The sequence below is a fragment of the Bos taurus genome, chromosome X (genome assembly GCF_002263795.3).
Source record: "Bos taurus isolate L1 Dominette 01449 registration number 42190680 breed Hereford chromosome X, ARS-UCD2.0, whole genome shotgun sequence".
NCBI classification, from domain to species: Eukaryota; Metazoa; Chordata; class Mammalia; order Artiodactyla; family Bovidae; genus Bos; species Bos taurus.
Window position 1 is genome coordinate 130,724,809 of NC_037357.1, and position 21,370 is coordinate 130,746,178.

General features: G+C 43.8%; 1 protein-coding gene across 8 annotated transcripts; it reads right to left on the reverse strand.

Moving 5' to 3' along the window:
* Positions 1–2,875: 2,875 nt before the first annotated feature.
* On the reverse strand, positions 2,876–20,962 carry TLR8 (toll like receptor 8). Of its 8 annotated transcripts, none has more exons than XM_059883464.1 (4): positions 20,867–20,962; positions 14,444–14,507; positions 5,643–7,513; positions 2,876–5,414 (listed from the first exon to the last, which is right to left on the reverse strand). In XM_059883464.1, exons 3-4 carry the CDS (start codon positions 7,505–7,507, stop codon positions 4,406–4,408), a joined length of 2,874 nt encoding a protein of 957 aa, XP_059739447.1. In that variant the 5' UTR covers positions 7,508–7,513; positions 14,444–14,507; positions 20,867–20,962; the 3' UTR covers positions 2,876–4,405.
* Between the last annotated feature and the right edge of the window lie 408 nt (positions 20,963–21,370).

Below are 21,370 nucleotides of genomic sequence, written 5' to 3' on the forward strand. Positions count from 1 at the left end.
TAATGGATACCATTATGGCTTTAAGTTCAAGGATAATGAGGGTGGAAACCTGGCCGTATCACTATTATAGCTTTATTAATGGCTGAGAGGGGAATTGCCTTTATTCTTCCAATATTCATAAATGACTTTCCCTTTCACAAGGGCATTTTCAACTTTCACAGAGTTCTGAGTAATTTCTAAAGAAGCAAGGCCACAGTTGTTGTTATGAGTTGAACTGTGTTCTTCCCAAATTTTATGTTGAAGTCATAACTCCCAGTACCTCAGAGTATGACCTCATTTGGAGGGACTTCCCTGGTGGTCCAATGGTTAAGACCCCACGTTCCCAATGCAGGGGGCTGGCGTTTGATCCTTGGTCAGGGAACCAGATCCCACATGCCACAACTAAGAGCGCAGTCAAATAAAATAAATAAGAAAAGTAAATATTAAAAAAAAATAAAACACTACTTCCTTCCAAAAAAGGAAGACTATGACCTCATTTGGAAACAGAGCTGCTGCAGATGTTATCGGTTAAAACACAGCCATGTTGGAGGAGGGGTGGACCCTGACTCCAGTAGGACTAATGTCCTTATAAGAGCAGAGAGACAGGGAGGGAAGGTGGCCATGCAACAATGGAGGCAGAGACCAGAGTGGTGCAGCAACGGGCCAAGGAACTCTGAGGACTGCCAGCAACATCAGGAGCTAGAAAAGGCAAAGAAGGACCCTCGGCTACAAGTTTCAGAGGAACCATGGCCCCGTAGACACCCAGATTTCAGACTTCTAGCCCTCAGAACTGTGAGACAATAAACTTTGATTGTTTTAAGCCACCCAGTTTGGAGTACTTTGTTTTGGTGATGCTAGGAAATGAATACAGTTGTAATATTGGAAAATCACATAGAGATCACGTAGTTCATTCTAGACATGAGGAATCATGCTCAGAAAGGTGGAGCGGGAACTTCCCTGGGGGTCCAGTGGTTAAGACTTGGTGCTCCCAAGGCAGGGGGCCCAGGTTTGACCGGGGGTCAGGGAACTAGATCCCACATGTCATAACTGAGACCAATACAGCCAAATAAATTTTTTTTAAAAGGATAAAAAAAAGAAATGCAGAGTGATTTGCTATGATCAGACCTGGGCATTCTAATTCCTGTGGTTCAGGGTTCTTTACAGAGGCCAACCACCAGAGATCAGTGCCAAACAGGGATTTGGCAAATCTTGACCAGCTACCCCCCAAAAGAGGAAGACCAAACTAAGCTGATAGAGACGACTTCAGGAGTAGAACAGAAATGCCAGGAGCTTCAGACATGGTGAGGCCATGCTGGAAAAGCCACCGAAAAAATGGCAAAGAAGAGAAATAAGGCTGTCAGGAGATTCACAGAGTTGTGCAGCCAACAAGACATCCTGTGACCACATGCAGTCACTTCCCACCTTCTCTTGGCTCCCCCAGCCCTGGGGGAACCACTTACCCAATTTCTGTCTCTATGAATTTGCTTATTCTGGACATTTCCTATAAATGGCATCAGACAACATGTGGTTTCTTGTGACTGGCATCTTTCACTGAGCATCTGGTTTCTAAGGCACATCCATGTTGTCCTGTGTGTCAGTACTCCATTCCTTTCTAAGGCTGGATAATACTCCAGTGTATGGCGATAGCCCATTTTATTTATCCATTCAACAGCTGATAGATATTGGGCATTTCGGAACCTACCTTAGGACTCAGTACATATTGGTTGTTCAAAAAGCATCTGTCCATTAAGTAGAAATTGTGAATTGAAGAAGATAGATGACATAAAGGGATTTTATTTTCTTATGCTCTAATGATCTCCAGTTATTTTCAGGTCAATTTCATAAGGCACCTCTTCAAGATTCATACTGCAATGGACAGAAGATCCTATGGACAGATGCAGAGGAACAAAGGGCTAGCAGAGGTGGTAGGGAGGGACATCACTGTCTCACTTAGGAGAACTACATAAAGGGTACCAATACATACGCATCCTGATTTTACGTCTTCTGAATAGGAAGTAAGTGAAAGTGAAATCGCTGTCGTGTCTGACTCTTTGGGACTCCATGGACTGTGGCCTACCAGGTTCCTCTATCCATAGGATTTTCCAGGAAAGAGTACTGGAGTGGGTTTCCATTTCCTTCTCCAGGGGATCTTCCTGACCCAGGGATCGAACCAGGTCTCCTGCATTGCAGGCAGACGCTTTACCATCTGAGCTACCAGGGAAGTCCAATCCCCAGGGAATAGGAAGTAAAGATAGAATTAATTTCTATGTTAACAATTGTACACATTTCATGAAAACTTTTCCACCTTTGATATCTATTAAAGGTTTTCTTTTTCCCTAAGGATTCTCCAAAAACCCAGTGTTGGTGGTAATTTTATCTTTTAATCCCCTTAGGTTTTACTTTGGTGCCAGCAAATTTGGAAAACTCAGCAGTGGCCACAGGACTGGAAAAGGTCAGTTTGTCTAGTCAAGGCTATGGTTTTTCCAGTGGTCATATATGGATGTGAGAGTTGGACTGTGAAGAAAGCTGAGTGCTGAAGAATTGATGCTTTTGAACTGTGGTGTTGGAGAAGACTCTTGAGAGTCCCTTGGACTGCAAGGAGATCCAACCAGTCCATCCTAAGGGAGATCAGTCCTGGGTGTTCATTGGAAGGACTGATGCTAAAGCTGAAACTCCAATACTTTGGCCACCTCATGCGAAGAGTTGACTCATTGGAAAAGACCCTGATGCTGAGAGGGATTGGGGGCAGGAGAAGGGGACGACAGAGGATGAGATGGCTGGATGGCATCACTGACTCGATGGACATGAGTTTGGGTAAACTCTGGGAGTTGGTGATGGACAGGGAGGCCTGGCATGCTGCGATTCATGGGGTCACAAAGAGTCAGACACAACTGAGTGACTGAACTGAACTGAGGTTTTACTTATTTTTAAAATTGAACTATAGTTGATTTACAATGTCATGTTAATTTCTGTATACAGCAAAGTGACAGTTATATACATATATACACTCTTCTTCATATTCTTTTCCATTATGGTTTATCCCAGGACACTGAATATAGTTCCCTGTGCCTTACAGTAGGACTTTGTTGTCCATCTATTCTAGATGTAATAGTTTGCATCTGCTAACCCGAAACTCCCAGTCCATCTCCTCCCACCCTCCTTGGCAAACACAAGTCTGTTCTCGATGTCAATGAGTCTGGTTCTGCTCCACAGATGGATCCCTTTGGGTCATATTTCAGATTCCACATATAAGTGATATCTCAGTACAATAATTTCTAGGTCCGTCCATGTTGCTGCAAGTGGCATTATTTCATTCTTTTTCTTATAGCTGAGTCCATTGTATATATGTACTGCCTCTTCTTTATCCATTCATCTGTCAATGGACATTCAGGTAATTTATTTTATTACAGATTTACTTCCCTGTGTATTTATTATATGCTCATGATGTGAAATGAAGCATTTTAATAATTAACTTCATGATTTACAGCAATGGTGATTGACAGATAACTCCAAATGCTTCTAATTTAGCTGCACACTTAAAAAATGGTTAAGAAGCAAACAAACAAACAAAAAAACTTAACTACCATCCATCTTAGCCTTTAAATGGTATCTAAATCTTAGAAGTAAAATATTATAGCCAGTGTTTATAAAAAGTAATTATAAAAGGACTAATGCAACCATAACATAATATAACCAAATAGCCATGGATATATGATAAATCTAAACAGCAACTTAACATCAGAACTCTTACAGTCACAAAAGTCCTGAGATACTGAAAAGAAGGCAGAGCAGGCCAACTGTCAGGATGGCCATAGTGATCCCTGCTCCTGGTGTTCACCATTTACAACCGAGATGGCAGGCTGAGCGAGCTTACCATGACTGCCCGCCTTGGTCATAGACTACTTTCCCGGGACTGAGGTGATCACTCCCATGGAGCTGGCAGGGCCGCTGATTTACTTCTAACAATCAGAATATGGCCAGAGTGAGGGGTTATCACTTCCCTGATTGGATTACAAAGATGGCGACTTCCATTGTGTCAGCAACCTGTCTCTCTTGCTGGCTTTGCTGAAGCGAGCTGCCACGGGCAAGGGTCCGTCCATGTGGCCACGAACTGAGGGTAGCCTTGGGCCAGCAGCCCAGGGAGAACTCAGTCCTGAAAACCACCACACAAATGTAGGCTCTGAAGTGGATGCTAACCGTAGCAGATGCCTGTGGCCCTGGCTGACAGAGAGATTACCGCCTTTGAGGGGCCCTGAGCCAGAACTCAAGCCCGGACTCCTGGTCCACAGAGACGATGACACAACAAAGTGTATCATTTTAAGCCATTAAGTTTGGAGTACTCTGTTATACAGCAAGTGACAGCTAAGAACAAAAGGAGCATTGCTGTGCATTTTGACTATGCCTGTGACCCCTGGCTTAACATCAGTTAGTATTGCTTAATGGAATTGACATACAAGTTGTTATACCGTGAATCGTTGGCTGTTAGGACGACATTTTTCAGACTCTGCCAAAACAAGCCTTCCGCCTTGGGGTTATCAGGCCACTGGAGGATGGAACTCTTGCAGATCCTCTGCCGCAGTCTCAAATACTGCGAATGCTGCAACACTGGCTCCAGCAGAATAAAGACAATCACGTCCATATTCTCCTCCATTAGCCTCTGCAAGGCCAAGTAGAATGCCGTTTTAAAATTCCAGTTTTTGGCATATTTTTTGGTTAAAACAAATATTGTTTTCTTGCTTTGGTTGATGCTCTGCATGAGGTTGTCGATGATGGCTAGACCCGGGTCCCAATCCCTTTCCTCTAAACACAGGAGCACATTCTTGTCCTCACTCTCTTCCAGGTGGAAGCGCAATTCATTGATCACCCAGTCCGTGACAGAAGCGTCTTTGGTGTCATAAGAAATGTAAGCATCATAGAAAGTCTGGGATGTGGACAGAGACCTGTAGCCTTTGACCTTAGCTAAGCACACATGGTAGATAAACCAAGCATCCCAGTAAAACCAGTGGTGGGCCAGGGCAGCCAGCATCACTGAGATGGTGACAGAAAAGGTTAAGAAACAGAATATGGCTGCAATGGTATCTGAAACACAAGTGCTGAGGTCTAGACTCACAATGCTCTTGCCTTCTTGATCCCCAGGACTGGCACAAATGACATCGGTCAGTCTGGGAACCCTGACGTTCAGATTTCTGTCCATCCATTCTAGAAAATCTCCGAAGTCACAGGTACAGTCAAAAGGGTTACCCCCTAGTTCCAAAACAGTTAACTTGGTGGCGGTCTTCGTTTCAAATGTGGATCTGTTGAGCATCTTGAGCTGGTTGGAGTTCAAATCGAGGTGTATCAGGCTGCTGGCTCCAGAAAGAAAATCAGACGGCAGGTGGGAAATTCTGTTTCGACTCAGCAGTAGCGTCTCAAGAGAAGATGCAAATGTAGATAGGCTATTGGTTAAAAAGAACAGCTGGTTTCCACTTAAGTCAAGCAATCTGAGGTGAGGGAAGTATTCCAGTAATGACCAGTTAAAGAAATTTAACATGTTATCATTTATATATAGGTCAGTGAGAGTCCTGGGCAAGTTAAGGAAGGCCTGACTGGAGATATGCCGAAGGTTATTACGGGCTAAGTCAAGCCGGGTCAGATTGGTGAGATTTTGAAAAATTTGCCAGTACCTGACATCTTGAGCATTCCACAGAAGGTCAAGGCGGTTCCCACTGAAAACTAATTCTCCCAGGGACGCGCTTTTCAGTTGTGTTTCTGTTAAAGTAAAAATGTCATTGTTGCTCAAGTTTAAAACTCTCAGGTTAGTTAAATGTTCAATAAATCCTAGACGGTGCGTTACCCCTGCTATTCGGAAATAGTGCGCATTGTAGCTGAGATCGAGAACTTCTAACAATGGCAATTCACTGAAAGCAGCATCGTCATCAAAGTCTAGTCTATTGTTTGTCAAATCCAAATACTTGATACCAGACAAGCATGAAAATTCCGTTCCATTTAACACCTGGCCATTGCCATTTGAAGATAGATTTAAACAGGAAATGTTGCCAAAATCTTTAAACTGGCTTACCCCAATAAAGAAAATACTGTTCAAGCTTAAATCTAAGGCACTGCCAAGACGTGAACATTCTGTCTTTATTAAAGGACGGGTGTTATGATAAAAATTCGAATGTGGGTCAAATTGAATATCGGCTGAGCGTCGCTTCAGGATGTGACTTTGGAAAGAGGTCCCATTTGCATCATGTTGCTCGGTATCACTGACCAAGGGTGATATTCTGTTTTCTGACAAGTAAATGATTTTCAGGTTGGGGAACCAGTGGAAAATACTAAAATCAATCTGCTTAATAAAGTTAACGCCCAAGTTGATAGTCGTTAAATTTGAGAGGTTCCGCAGGGGCTCGAAATCTTCCTTTCTAAGTTCCTGGAACACATAACCTCTTAAATGCAACATCTGGAGAGATATAAGCTTCGAGAAATTTTTGGAAATGTTAATGTACTGAGGGTATTTTTTCAGTTCATAGTTGTAAGATAAATCAAGTATTTCTAAGGAGGGCAATTTTGTCAAAAATTCCCCCGAGGCTATTTCGTCCATTAAATAGTTGAATTCAAGATCCAATACCTTCAGATTGTGCATGTTGTCAAACCAGCTGGCAGGAACCTTCCTGAGCGAAGTGCTAGAGAGGTTTAGGTAGCGAAGTTGGGTCAGGGTTTGAAAAGCAAGAGGGTGTATCTGAATTGAAGCATCTCCTTGGCAAGGTACACAGGGAAATGGAGCGTTAAAACATCTCGGGCAGTTTCCACTTAAATCTAGTACTCTTAAATTGCTCAGTTCCTTGAAGTCTTCTTCACTGACGTTTCCAATATGGGTATTACTAAGGTAGAGTTCTGTTAGCGAGCTTGGCAGACTTGGTGGCACGCTGTGAAGGGGATTAAAAGATAATGACAGCACCTTCAACTTGGTAAGGTTTTGGAATGCTCCATTTTCTATGGTAAATTTTTTATCACAAGCAAAATAACAGTTCCAGCCCAAATAGAGACTTTCCAGGTTCCCAAGTCCAGAAGTGTTCTTTTTCGTTAACGTAATTATGTTGTTTTGAATTAGACTAAGTTTTTTTAAAGATTCTGGCAAACCAGCTGGTATTTGTTGTAACTGGTTGTCTTCCAGCAGCAACTCCCTTAGGTGTTTGAGGTTGAGAAATGCCCCGTCTGTAATAGTCATAGCTTTCTTTACAGCAGGATTTCCACTCTGGGACTTGGCATTATGGTTCAGGTTGATTTTAGTCAGATTTTGCAGCCCTTGAAAGGATTCATTCGTTACCCGTGTGATGAAATTATCAGACAGGTCTACTTCCGTCACATCTTTGTCCACTGTTTGGGGTACTTCCTGTAATCGACGACCATTACATTCTGCAATAAAAGAGCCATTTTCGTTTTTCACATCGCAAGGATAGCTTCGGGGATAACTGGCTTCAGTGAAGAACTCACAGGAATCAGAGATGAGCAGGAAAAGGGATGTCAGAAGCAAAAAGTGAAGGGTCATGTTTTCCTAAGGAAAATCAAAGTAGAGTCACAATGTTAGACTGGCAGTATTTTCTAGGCATTTCAGGATGAAATTCGCAGTGCTTTGACCATACTTTGAATGAGTTCTGAAGTAGGAGTTCTCTGAACGGTTAAAGAAATTGCAGTAAGTTCAGAATGGTTTTAGTTTTTCACCCTGTTCAGTTTCTTGATGTTCAAAGAAGCAAAAGATGAAGTTATCTGAGATGTGATGACAAGAAAACATGGAAAGCTTTGGCAGAAGCACACAGCAAGATGCCCCACCATCACAGGGGGCCTGATGTTGGATCCTGGCTATGGTTCATGCCAGACCTATAGCAGAGCAAGGTATATGTCTGTTGCTTCAGTCTATTAGCATAACTCAAGGAAACGCTGGCCAGCCCCAAGGAGAGTCCAGATCCAGCTTCTACTAGGCCATCCTTCAAGATTTCCAAGCCAGAGTCTCTCTACCTTATCTACACAACCATATATTTTATTGATATTTCCCACAATCTGTCTATACCTCTATGATGGTATGTATCAAATTCTCTCATGTCCCAGCATGACAGGAAAGTGGACACTTTTGGTTTATAATAATAGCAAAGTGTCACGTGTTATGCTAAACATGAACATTTTCCCACCCATGTTTATGCTCCCTACAATGCAATAGGTTCCATTATTATCCATAGGTTGTAAGTGAGACTCCAACTCAGAGACTTAACTAATTTTCAGAAGGATAATACACTGCAGAGGTGAGACGAGTCCATCAGATTCCAACATGGTGCTTTTAACCACTAACCATTGAGAGAGCCATTTCCTAGGCAGGTTGATAGGGAGTCTAGGGGTCCCCAAGGAGAGAGGGGTCTGGAATTCTCAAGGAGGAAGAAAGGACAAATTTTTTTTCTTTCTCCACATTCCTTAGGATTATATAACAATCATGTATTCTGCCTAAGGACAGTCTTTGGATTCAACCTTCTGTTATCTTAAAATGTTAATTATGGGAGTAGACCTGATCTTTACAAGGATGTATCTTGCCTGAGGACCATGTTATCTTAAAATGTAAATTATGGGAGTAGGTCTGATGAGGTCTTTACAACCTCCAGATATTCTTTGGATTATATAACTTCATTGTTAACACTAGCAAGCGGGTACTCTTTCTGCCCCATTCTTATGCCTATGTCAGAAGCTTTCTCTATCTCCTTTATACTTTAATAAAACTTTATTACACAAAAGCTCTGAGTGATCAAGCCTCGTCTCTGGCCCCGGATTGAATTCTTCTCCTCCGGGGGCCAAGAATCCTGGTGTATTCGCGTGATTCAACAGCCTTTCACCATCATGCTACACAATCTCATTTTGAAATCTTTATGTTAGAATATATCCTCAAATGTAGACAACACTCAAAAAGTTTTTTGTAGGGAGGCTACCACTTATATATCTCTTATACAAACACTGGTATTAATAGCCATTCTTTTGCTTTTGTAAACTTTTGTGGGCATGACATTTAATGTTTTTGTACGTACTCTATAATGTTTAGTAGAGTGTCTCACTTTCTGCGATTCTTCCTTAACAGGGGGCTGAAAATATTATTTTCGTAATTATACAAAGCAATGAAAAGATTAATGTGATTGGTATGATCAAGGGTTATAGTAAAAAAAAAAAAAAAAACTCTCAAAATCGTATTTCACTGGGTGTGGAGACCAATCTTTACTAAACTGTATTTTTCACTAAAATCCAACTCATCTCCTTAGTGTGAGTTATACCAAGTACGTGCTCTAGGGTTAGTGAACTAACAGTCACTGCTGCTGCTGCTGCTAAGTCGCCTCAGTCGTGTCCGACTCTGTGTGACCCCATGGACTGCAGCCTACCAGGCTTGTCCATCCATGGGATTCTCCAGGCAAGAACACTGGAGTAGGTTGCCATTTCCTTCTCCAATGCATGAAAGTGGAAAGTGAAAGTGAAGTCGCTCAGTCGTGTCCGACTCTTCGAAACCACACGGACTGCAGCCTACCAGGCTCCTCCATCCATGGAATTTTCCGGGCAACAGTACTGGAGTGGGGTGCCATTGCCTTCTCCCAACAGTCACTACTGTACCCTTACTACAATATAAAAAACTTTCATATGGATGTTGAGAAATCTGAGGATCAATAATTATTGCCCATTCATAAGAGCCAAGGAAAAGCCAGCTCCTTACGAGATGGAAGTTAAAGTGGAACAGAACTTGCAGGCATTTTCAGTTACCTGTAGTTACTCCCAAATACAGCACCATCAAGGTACCACTGTTTAATGTTTAGCTTTTACTGAAAGAAAGCCTGGCTTTACATGGGGTGGGCAGAATTTTAAGGCGATCCCTATGACCTTTGCCCCCTGGCATTACTACTGTAATTACATTACGTGGCAAAAAGATTATCTAGATGGGCCTAATCTAATCATATGTGCATGCCAAAGCCGCCTCAGTCATGTCCAGTTCTTTGTGACCCCATGGAGTGTAGCCTGTCAGGCTCCTCTGTCCAAGGGATTCTGCAGGCAAGAATACTGGAGTGGGTTGCCATTTCTTTCTCCAGGAGAAGAAATGGACACATCATTGCAGACTTGAAGCTGGAGGGGTGGGTCCCTGGCAAGGAATGTAGGCATCCTGTGAAAGCTGAGAGTGGCTCCCTGTTGACAGCAAGGAAATGGGGGCCCTGATTTGACAACCCAAAAAACTGAAATTGAGGGACAGCCCAAATGAACTTGGAAATGACTCCTAAGCCAGAACCTAGTGATAAGAGTCCAGCTGGCCAACACCTTGACTTGAGTCTCACGAGACCTAGAGCAGAGAATCCACTTAAGCCCACCCAATCTCTAATGCCCAGAAATGTAAGCTAATAAATGAGCATTGTTTGAAGGGTTTAAACATGGGGGTTATTTGTTATGCGGCAATGGAAAACTAATACATCTAGAAAACATCTGTGAAAAGATGCTTCATGGCTTCAAAATATGCAGCTTTTGTGGACTCCACCCCAGGTCTCCAAGTTCAACGTCTCTGTTGGGAGAGACCATGTGCCAGGAGGGTAATGAACCTTGGAGAAGCAAGGAGCTTGGGTAGGTGACCCAGGCAATACTGTGTTTGCTTGCCACCTAAGCAGATCTCAGCCTATGTGACTTTCAAGTGTGAACATCGCTAGATTTGGAAGTCACTTTCTGACTCTTCCTTGTCCTTTCCTAGCTAGTAGGTGCCTTGGGGTGGGGGCAGTGCTAGTGTTAAAGAACCCACCTCCCAATGCAGGAGACATAAGAGACGCGGGTTTGATCCCTGGGTCGGAAAGATCTCCTGGAGCAAGGAATGGCAACCCACTCCAGTATTCTTGCCTGCAGAATCCCATGGACAGAGGAGCCTGGCAGGCTGCAGTCCATGGGGTTGCACAGAGTTGGACATGACTGAAACAATTTAGAAGGCACGCACGCACAGATTATTAGTTAACTCACAGACATAGATGAAACACAACCACATTACAAGAACTCAGTTATGACACAAAGAAGTGAGACTAGAAGAGCCTTAAAACAGGAGGATTTCACCTCTTCATGGAGGCTGGGAAAGGTTTCCCTGAGGAAGTGAAACTCGAGCTGGGATTTTCAGGTTGCTTTGGCATGAAGAAGACAGAAAGATGTCAAAAGAATGTCTCAGCATATGAAAAGGCCCTGCGAGCATTCCTTTGAGTTTCCCACATGGTGCCACCACAGGAGCCCTGGACAGCAAACAAGAGGGGTAATGGTGTGGGCCAGAGACAAAGCACAGCAGGTTTCAAATCCTCAAAGCCCACTGAAACCTGTGGGGAACTGCTTGCAACAGCAGGACTCAGAATAAGAAGTAGGGCCAAGAGGACTGGAAGGCCATGTGAGAGACAATGTGGACAGAGATCCTCAGCACCTCCATGTCACTACCATCAGCAGACATTTCTCAAATCTCATCTGAATGAGCATGTGACTGTAAGGGACTGAAAGAAAGTCACGGATGTAAGAATCCATGAGTGTGGATTTTGATCTTGATCTGAGGAGCAATGCAAGGAGGGTGGTGCCATGCTCATTATTCTACAGTAGTCTCTGGCAAGAGGGCACAGACCTTCAGGAGAGGTATTTTTCACTGATTCTACTGTGTAGGTGAGGCTGTGGGGAATCAAGTATTCCTATATTTTACTTAAGTGAAAGTGAAAGTGAAGTCGCTCAGTCGTGTCCGACTCTTTGCGACCCTGTGGACTGTAGCCCACCAGGCTCCTCCATTCATGGGATTCTCCAGGCAAGAATACTGGAGTGGGTTGCCATTTCCTACTTGGAGGGGTCTAAATTAGGGCCACCTCTAAGGTGGAGAGAAATTTGTAATATCTATCAAAATTAGAGAGACATACTTAGAACTTAACAATTTCAATTCTAGAAGTAGACCACAAGAGAGATCTTCACATACACAAATGCCTGTCTACAAGGATATGCCATGCAGGGCCGTCAGCAATAGCAAAAGATTTGAAATAATCTAGATGCCTATGAGTCGTGTTCTGGTTAAATAAAGCAGGATGCTATAGTCATAAATGGAATACTATACAGCCATTAAAAAGGAAAAGGTAACTCTACATTCATTTATTCATTCAAAAATATTTACTAAGCATATACTTTATTGGGGGAAATATAGCAATGAACAAAACAGATGAAAATATCTGTCCATTTGGAGCAGTATGTTAGATGGTGGAAAGTACTAGGGAGAAAATGATGGGAAAGGGGATGGTCATGTAGACTGTCCCTCAGTTGGGACGTGTCTGATGTCTTTGTCAGGATTAGACTGGGGTAATGGGTTTGGGGGAGGGCAATCACAAAGGTCAAAGGCCACTTAAGTCACAGCTGAGCAATGGCACATACATGACTTCCACTGTTGGTGCAGAGCTTGATCACCTGGCTGAGGTAGTGCCTATCAGCTTCCTGTTAATAGATTAATAAATAATTTAAAAATATATTTTTAAAAAGTCTCTTGGGGAACAGGTGGCAAGGCAAGCTGGTTGCAGACTCTTCCCTGCATGCAGTACCCAGAGTACTGTTAGTAGGTGAGACATTTCTATGTGGGTGCTTGGGTGGGGTGGGGTGGGGGTGTCCCCGGGACAGGATGGTGCTGTGCAGCCTCCCTGCTGTTGCTACTGCTGCTGTTAAGTCGCTTCAGTAGTGTCTGACTCTGTGTGACCCCATGGACGGCAGCCCACCAAGCTCCCCCGTCCCTGGGATTCTCCAGGCAAGAACACTGGAGTGGGTTGCCATTTTCTTCTCAAATGCGTGAAAGTGAAAAGTGAAAGTGAAGTCGCTCAGTCATGTCTGACTCATAGCGACCCCATGGACTGCAGCCTACCAGGCTCCTCCATCCATGGGATTTTCCAGGCATGAGTACCGGAGTGGGGTGCCATTGCCTTCTCCAGTGCAGCCTCCCTAGCCTCAAGTTAATTCCTCAACATCTGATTCCAAACTCAATTATCACACAACACTGAGCAATTGAGGAGAAAAGCCTCTAGGTGGCGCTGGAGACCACAAGAAGAGCCCTTTGACACTTGCCTGAATATTGAAGCTTCACTATTTTGGCCACCTGATGCAAAGAGCCGACTTGTTGGAAAAGACCCTGATGCTGGGAAAGACTGAGGGCAAGAGAAGAAGGGCACGACAGAGCAAGAGATGTTTCAATGGTGTCACAGACTCAATGGACATAAGTTTGAGCAAACTCCGAGAGATGGTGATGGACAGGGAAGCCTGGGGTGCTGGAGTCCACGGGGTCACAAAGACTCGGACACAAATGAGCGACTGAACACCACCACCATGGCCTCCCAGAGAATCTGAGGCAACTTAGGGGCTAGGCCATGGAAATAAGCAGAATATTGCAGAGAGGATTTCTAAGTGAAGAGCTTGAGGTTCCTAACTCCTGCCTCCCAAAAGAGTGTCCTGAGGTAAAAACAGGATTTGACAAATTCCAAATAACTTCAATTTAAAGAGAAGTACATGGATGGAAAGAGTGGGAGGTGTGAAGTAGGCATCTAACAAAGATCTTAAAGAGAAAGCCCGATAGTTCAAGCCTCTCCACCTACCTCAGGGCCTCAGAGAGGCAAAACGGACTGCAAATGCTCATCATCCATAGCGCAAACCCTAACTCACAACATCCACTGGCCTCTGAGGTGAGATGGCAGAGCCCAAAGCCCTGGGCAGCAAAAGCCCCACCTCGGTAGCCAAGTTCTTCCTCTTAGTCACACTCATGCCTCTGGCTTCCAAAAGTCTTGGCTCCAAAAGGACCTCAAAGGGAAACAGAACCCAGAGAACTAAGAAGGGTACTCGAGAGAATTTACTCCCTTAGTGAATAAATGAATAATAAATAATGAAAAAAAAAACATTCAGCCTGGCAGAATAAAAATGGCAACTCTGCAAATAAAATAGAGAAATGGCAACTATGTGGAAGAAGGAAAAAAAAAAAAAGAGAAATAGCAACTCTGAAAATAGAAGGGAAAGGGTCAATTATGCAAATAGGATAGAAAGCCAAACTATGCAAATAAAGCTGAGAGAGAGAGGGAGAGACAGAGAGAGACACTTCTGTTGTTTGAGGCTAATAGCTGAAGGTACCCATTAAAGTGAGAGCAAAGAGTTAGGATTCTACAAGGTGAGAAAGGACATTAAGAGGAAAGCACAGCAGACACGGACTGTGTATGAACTTGAGGAAGACAGAAAGCAGATGGATGAGTGGTAGGTGGTACAGCAGAGTGGAGAAGGGCTAAAGCTGATGAGAGCGAGGTCAATTCATAGCAGACAAGCCCACAAAAGACTCGGGAGCTGCAGACAGCAGTCACAGGGGAGTCACCAGTGGAGTGCCAGGTGGGGCTGCACGAAGGATGGGCTGGAAGTCTGCATGAGAAGTTAGACCCCGCCTGAGTCCCTCCCTGAGACGTACTACCTTGAAAGGTTGAATCCAGAGCCTTGGTTCAGGAATTCAGGCACCAAGTGAAGGCAGGGGTGAACTGTCACAAAGCAAACAGGAGGGTTAAAGCCCTGTGTGTCTCTGGAGCGCAGATCCCCGTTCTCTTCCCTCCTCTGGCCCTGGGTCCCCTAACATCCACCTGGTTCATAAATGCTCCACTCCACCCCCCAAGCAGAAGACTGGAGCACCTCATTGGGAAAATGGAAAGGCACAGTAGCAGGGCCACAGTAGCAAAAATTAAGAGGTTGCCCCAAAAGGTAGTCATCAAGATGAAAATAGTTTACAAAAAAATGAAAGTTCCTGATGGACCATATATCACTATGAAATAATGACAGAATCGGACCCTGCACGTGCCATGCAATAAGTCCCCTGCCTTCCTCCATCCCAGCTCTGGTTCCAAGAAAACTTACTTTACCAAAATAGGCCCCCAGCCTGTGGGCCAGAGTTCCTCACTATGACTTTTAAAAATAGAACACTAAAATATTATGTGTCCTGACTGTCAAGCTGTTGGGGACCTTACCTGCCTGCAATTCTGCACCCAAAGCTAGGACCTCACTCCCCTCACCCTAGCCCTGACCCTGCACCACAAAAGAGACCTGTGATCACAGTGGTGCACCCAGCCCAGAGGTTTGCTCCCATCCTAGGCTGGGACCCATCATTTGGAAGGCCTGTCCTTGCAACTGAAACTTCTCATCAGCTGTTTGGGGTTCCACGCTTGAGTACGAAGTAACAGTCAGTACCAGTCACCTGGCATTTACCCAGCATCAAAGAGAGATGCATATAGGCAAAAAAAAAAAAAAAGGAAAATCACAGACAAAGGAATTAGTAGAATCAGGTCTTCTGGTCACCAGGACAGTGGCTGATGGTTTATATTCTGAATGCAGGTCCTGTCTTGTACCGGTGCTCAATAATCTCTCTGCAGTTCTGAAATTCTTAAAAATCTGAGCACCAGATTTGGGGGTTTTTTCCTAACTTATTTGACAGAAAAAGCTGATCTGAACTGAGCTAAGGCTACTAAAATTTTTATTTATCCACTTATGGGAGCTCTGTGGTTTCAGAGTGGAAATTACCACATGTGTTATCGTCAGGGCTGCTGTGGACCCATACAAAGTGTTTTATAATAAATCCTCTATGTACTATGATGGCATCACCAACTCAATGGACATGAGTTTGAGCAAGCTCTGGGAGATGGTGAAGGATAGGGAAGTTTGGAGTGCTGCAGTCCATGGGGTTGCAAAGAGTCAGACATGACTTAGCAACTGAACAACAAAATTATCTTCTCTCGCTACAGTGCAAATTCTGAACTTTGACACAATTCTAGCCTATAGGTTGCAGGCAATGGATTGTGATTCAATAATTAAATCTCCTTCACTGGAAACCTATTAGCAATTCCTGAACTGTGCTTGGCATATGTCAGATCAGAAAAGAGAACGTGGTTGTCAACAACACTGAGTTTTGACTTCGTGGGCCTGAGATGCTTTGGCCTTTACCAGCCTCTTCCTCCATAAAAAAAAAAAAAAAAAATAGTAAAAAATTATATGTTATGACCACGTTGGCATAAAGACAAATATAACCCAGACTGGAATATATTCACTCTTCTGCAGATTTTAAAAACAACTAAAGTCTTTGCTTAAAGTGTCACAGGCCTTGTGTCTTTTCTGACCAAAGAGAGACTGGCGCTGGTTGTCAATGATGGTATCCTGGGGGCTCAGACCAGGTCCTGGGAAAGTAGTCAAAATAAATAGGAGATACTTGCTTAAAAGTAAGGTAAGTATTAGGTTGGGAGAGGTTGAAGGGGAGGCCTAGGGTTGAGTGGAAGTGGCAGAATAGAGGACCAGAAAAGGACAGTGTTGCAGGTTGAATCGTGTCACCCTAAAATGATATGCTGACATTTTAGCTTCTCCATGTGAATGTGACTATGTTTGGAAATAGGGTCTCTGAAGTTGGAATCAAGCTAAGGTGAGGTCATACTTAGACTTGTTCAGTTGCTAAGCTGTATCCAACTCTTTTGCGATCTTATAAACTGTAGCCTGCCAGGCTCCTCTGCCCATGGGATTTCCCAGGCAAGGATACTGGACTGGGTTACCATTTCCTTCTCCAGGGGATCTTCCCCACCCAGGGATCGAAATCATGTATCCTGCACTGGTAGGCAGACCTTACCACCAAGCCACCAGGGAAGCCCCATACTAGACTCAAATGGGCCCTCACCCAGTGACTGCTATTCTGATAAGAAGAGAGAAATTTGGACACAGACAAGGGAAGAGAGCCATGTGGAGATGGAGACAGAGACCAGAGTGATATGTCTATAGGCCAAGGAACATCAAGGACTGCCAGGCACCACCAGACACTGGGGAAAAGGCACAGCCCAGACTGTCCCTCACAGCCTCCAATTGGTAGAGGACACATTTCTGTTGTTTTGAGTCACCCAGTTGGTGGCAGCCCCAGGAAACAGAGAGGAAGAGCAGAGAGCAGGGGGAAAAGTGCTGACCAGTGGACCCCATGGCTGAGCCAAGTTCGATCTGCTAGATACAGCTCTTTGGCCATGGCAGTGAGCTCTCTGCATAGCACACCCTGCCAACGATGGTCCAGTCTACACGGTCTCCCTGCGTGTTGCTTTGGAATATCCAATGGGAAAAAAAAATCGAGAACCCATTTCTTTAAAGAAGCATATGAATCAGATCAGATCAGTCGCTCAGTCACGTCCAAGTCTTTGCGACCCCATGAATTGCAGCACGCCAGGCCTCCCTGTCCATCACCAACTCCTGGAGTTCACCCAGACTCACATCCATCGAGTCAGTGATGACATCCAGCCATCTCATCCTCTGTCATCCCCTTCTCCTCCTGCCCACAATCCCTCCCAGCATCAGAGTCTTTTCCAATGAGTCAACTCTTTGCATGAGGTGGCCAAAGTACTGGAGTTTCAGCTTTAGTATCATTCCTTCCAAAGAAATCCCAGGGCTGATCTTCTTCAGAATGGACTGGTTGGATCTCCTTGCTGTCCAAGGGAGTCTCAGGAGTCTTCTCCAACACCACAGTTCAAAAGCATCAATTCTTCGGCGCTCAGCCTTCTTCACAGTCCAACTCTCACATTCATACCTGACCACAGGAAAAACCATAGCCTTGACTAGATGAACCTTTGTTGGCAAAGTAATGTCTCTGCTTTTCAATATGCTATCTAGGTTGGTCATAAGTTTCCTTCCAAGGAGTAAGCATCTTTTAATTTCATGGCTGCAGTCATGATCTGTAATGATTTTACAACAAAAGAAATTTGCCTCACATCCTGCTCCATGCTGAATAAATTTCAAAAAATTGCTCACTATTGAGGCAGTCTTTTCACAACTGTTTTCCTGATTTCCACAGCAAATCAGTTCTCTGGCTGGGTCCATGGTGTATGATAATCCAGTCCTCTTTTTCCCTCATAGCTCAGTCGGTAAAGAATCTGCCTGCAGTTCAGGAGACCCGGGTTCAATTTCTGGGTTGGGAAGATCCCCTGGAGAAGGAAATGGCAAGCCACTCCAGTGTTCTTGCCTGGAGAATCCCATGGATAGAGGAGCCTGGCAGGCTACAGTCCATGAAGTCACAAAGAGTAGGACTACTTCACCTCTCTCTCTGAAAGCCTCCTTTGCTAAGATGTGATCTGCCTCATGCCATCTCCTGAGCTGCACTGCTTTCTCAGAATGGATCCTGCTGATGCCCCCTGACACAAAAGTGTCAAAGGAACCTATGGGTTGTTAAAGATGATGAATCCGCCCAACTGAATCACTGAGCTGATGGCCATGATGCATGATTCCACTGGAACTAAATGCTTGCCAAACTGGAAACGTTTTCTAATTTTGCATGGGTTCTGATGTCTTCATAGTTGACTATGTTGAGCACTGATACATTATGAAAGTAAATTGATAAAGAAGTGGCAGAGAGAATTTGTCACCTGAGATGAAATTTACAGTAAATACTAGCTACTTGACTTGATCCATTCCACATTTGATGGATTCACTAACACCTTTGGAAGACCAAAGAAACCACTACCACATTAAATGCACGTATCAACGAAGAGGTGGAGCCTGATTTCATACACATAAAAATATGAAAAATTATGCTATTTGAAATTTAGCAAATATGGTAGCACACGTTTGTTGAGTGCTTTATCATGAGGCAAACACTGGGAGCACAAATCATGTATTTTCTTGTCTGATCTTCATAAAAATCAGTGAGGTGGGTGCTGTCATAAGCCCTCATTTTACAGACATGGAGCCTGAGACTCAGAGGCTCATTTACCCAAGGTCAATCAGATGGTAGGTGGCAGAACGGAAACTGAGTCTAAAGGTACCCACATAGGTAACAAGGTGGTACCAAGCGATGATCTGGTTTCAGTTATCAGCAGAAACACCACAGCCATACATGGAACCTTCTGGACTTAAATGGCTGGGAGTATTACCCACCTTGCCTTTCCACTGATGCCACAGAGCACTTACAGGTACTCTGTAATTCCATAGAACAACTGGAAATCCATTGATTCTAGACATATTAGCCAATGAGTGGCTATTAACAATCAGCTGAAAACTCAACCCAGTCTGTGCTAGGTAACGTTGACCCAGAACCATGGGTTATGCATTTACATGTACTGTCTCTATAGCCCTGAAGAGTTATAAATTGGGAGTAACAATTTAAAAAACAACAAATCCCTCAGCACTGTTCAATAGGTCAGCTGAACTCAAAGGATATTTCCCTGGAATGACATCCCCCTCAATAGACCCCAGAGGTGACGCTGAGACGCACTTACAAATAATATCCAACTGAGTTTCCAAGGCTGACCCTGGGTCGTGACACCCTCCCATGTCAGACATACCCTGATACTCTGTCAGTCTGGGTTTCCACAGGACTGACTTCTCTCTCATCAATTCCTGTGCACTTTTTATGATTATTACATGGAAGAATGAGAAGCAGAAAGAAGAGTGGACAATATCAAGTGTCCCTGCCCTGATCCACAGCCTCAGCTTTTTGGATAAGGTATACGTGGAACTTTTATTTTGCTTTCTGGAATCAAGCTGAGAGGCTAATGAATAAGCTTCAGGTCTTTCTGGAGGCTTTGTCAGTCCCACTCCCAAAAGTCTGTGCTCCTTGTGGAAAAGACCAAATGGGATGTTCAGATGCTTCTCTAAGGCGGTGGTCCTTGACTCTAGCTGCTCGCAGAGATACTTGGGAAGTTGAAAAGCTACCAATGCCCAGGCCCACTCCAGAGATGCTGATTCTATTAGTCTGTGGTTCAGTCTGGACAGGGGGATTTTTTAAAGTTCACTCTGTGGTTCTGACACATAGTCAAGCCTAAGAACCTGTACTCTTGAGACCAGGAGTCAGCAAGCCTTCTACCCACCACCAATGACAGGGAGGCAGGGCATTTTTCCAAGTTGAGTTTGATTTTGTTCTAGTATCATTTTCTTATAATGCAATTATATTGGCTATCAGAACAGTTTGCAAATATCAAGTAGAAATGGGATAAGTTTAAATGCAATTCCCTATATATCATTGGCCCTGCTGGCCTAATTCCTTCTGAGCCTTTGCAGTCATTCTGCAAAGCATCAGAGAATTTCAGAGCAGACTTAATTTACTTTCAAGATCTATAATGGGCAGTCACTGGATATAAAAAAATGAACTTCAAGAACTTACATATGTTAAATAGTGGTAAAAAAAAAATAACTCCAAGAACTTTAATAGGCACTAAATGATTATGGAAAAAAATATACTAAAGTAAACATTGGATGAGATTCTCTGGAAATCAGTCTTTGCAATGGTGCTTAAATCGCATTCAATTATCGAGAAAATACATGATTTTTAAAAAATCGTTAAGTTTTTCAACCTGACAGTTCTTGACAGTAACAAAAACTTACCACCTTCTATGTCTAAACATTACAGAAGATAATTATAGCAACAGTAACATCTTCACTTGAACACTCTGAACAAGAAAGCCTGGAAATACTGAATGCACCTGAAGCTCCTGGTAGGAGATGAAGTCCAGGTTCTGCCCAGGCACCAGCAAGCAGCCTGAGTGAGCAAAGACAGCTTGTCCTTTTCTGTAGAAGTAGCAAAGAACAAACACCTCCCCTCCAGCCTCTTGGCTCTAGATGAGAATACTATTTCTGGCAGGACCGGATCAATTCCTAACTTGGAATTCACTTCTTTTCCTCTTGAAAATGCTAAGACCACGGCATTGGATTTCTGACACTTCCTGCACACCAGACCACTCCACCTACACTTAGAGCTGCTCCAAGACTTCGCCTTTTCATGCTCATCTGCCCGTTCACCACTTCTTTGGTCACAGTTATTTGCCACCAAACCCTGTTTCATGGCCAGAAATCCTCTATTTTGCTGGAAAGCTTTGTTAAAAGAATAGAAGGGGCTTACCGCGCCTCTGGTGGTGTCCTAACTGCTCATTCTAGAACCTGCGGTGCTGCCGAGTGGCAACCTCTGTGCTGTTGGGTGTATGCGCACAAAGAAACTAACCAACTTCCTAAAACTGGCCGCTTTACCAGCAGTAGAGCCTGGCCTACGGTTTGCAGAAGCTTATATGGGAAGAATGGAACTCGTGATTTCTTAACTGTTGCCAAATCATTTATTGACTAGGCTGTACAATTTCAAAACTGAAGTGGAGGGGGTGGAAAAAAGGCATTTATAAAATGATCTAAATATAACCCAAGCCAGATCGACCTGGCACATCTTTGTGAGTTTGGGTTCGTTTGTCCAGGTGGGTTGGTGGGCAGTTGCTGCAAGGATCCCCAGCGAAATGTTAAGAGCAGTGAGCTCTGGGGAGCAGGATGAGGGGGAAAGGAGGGAGAAATGGGGAAATTTTTCCTTAAAAAAATGTAGGGTGTTTTTTCCCAACTTTACCACAAATGTATACTTGATTTA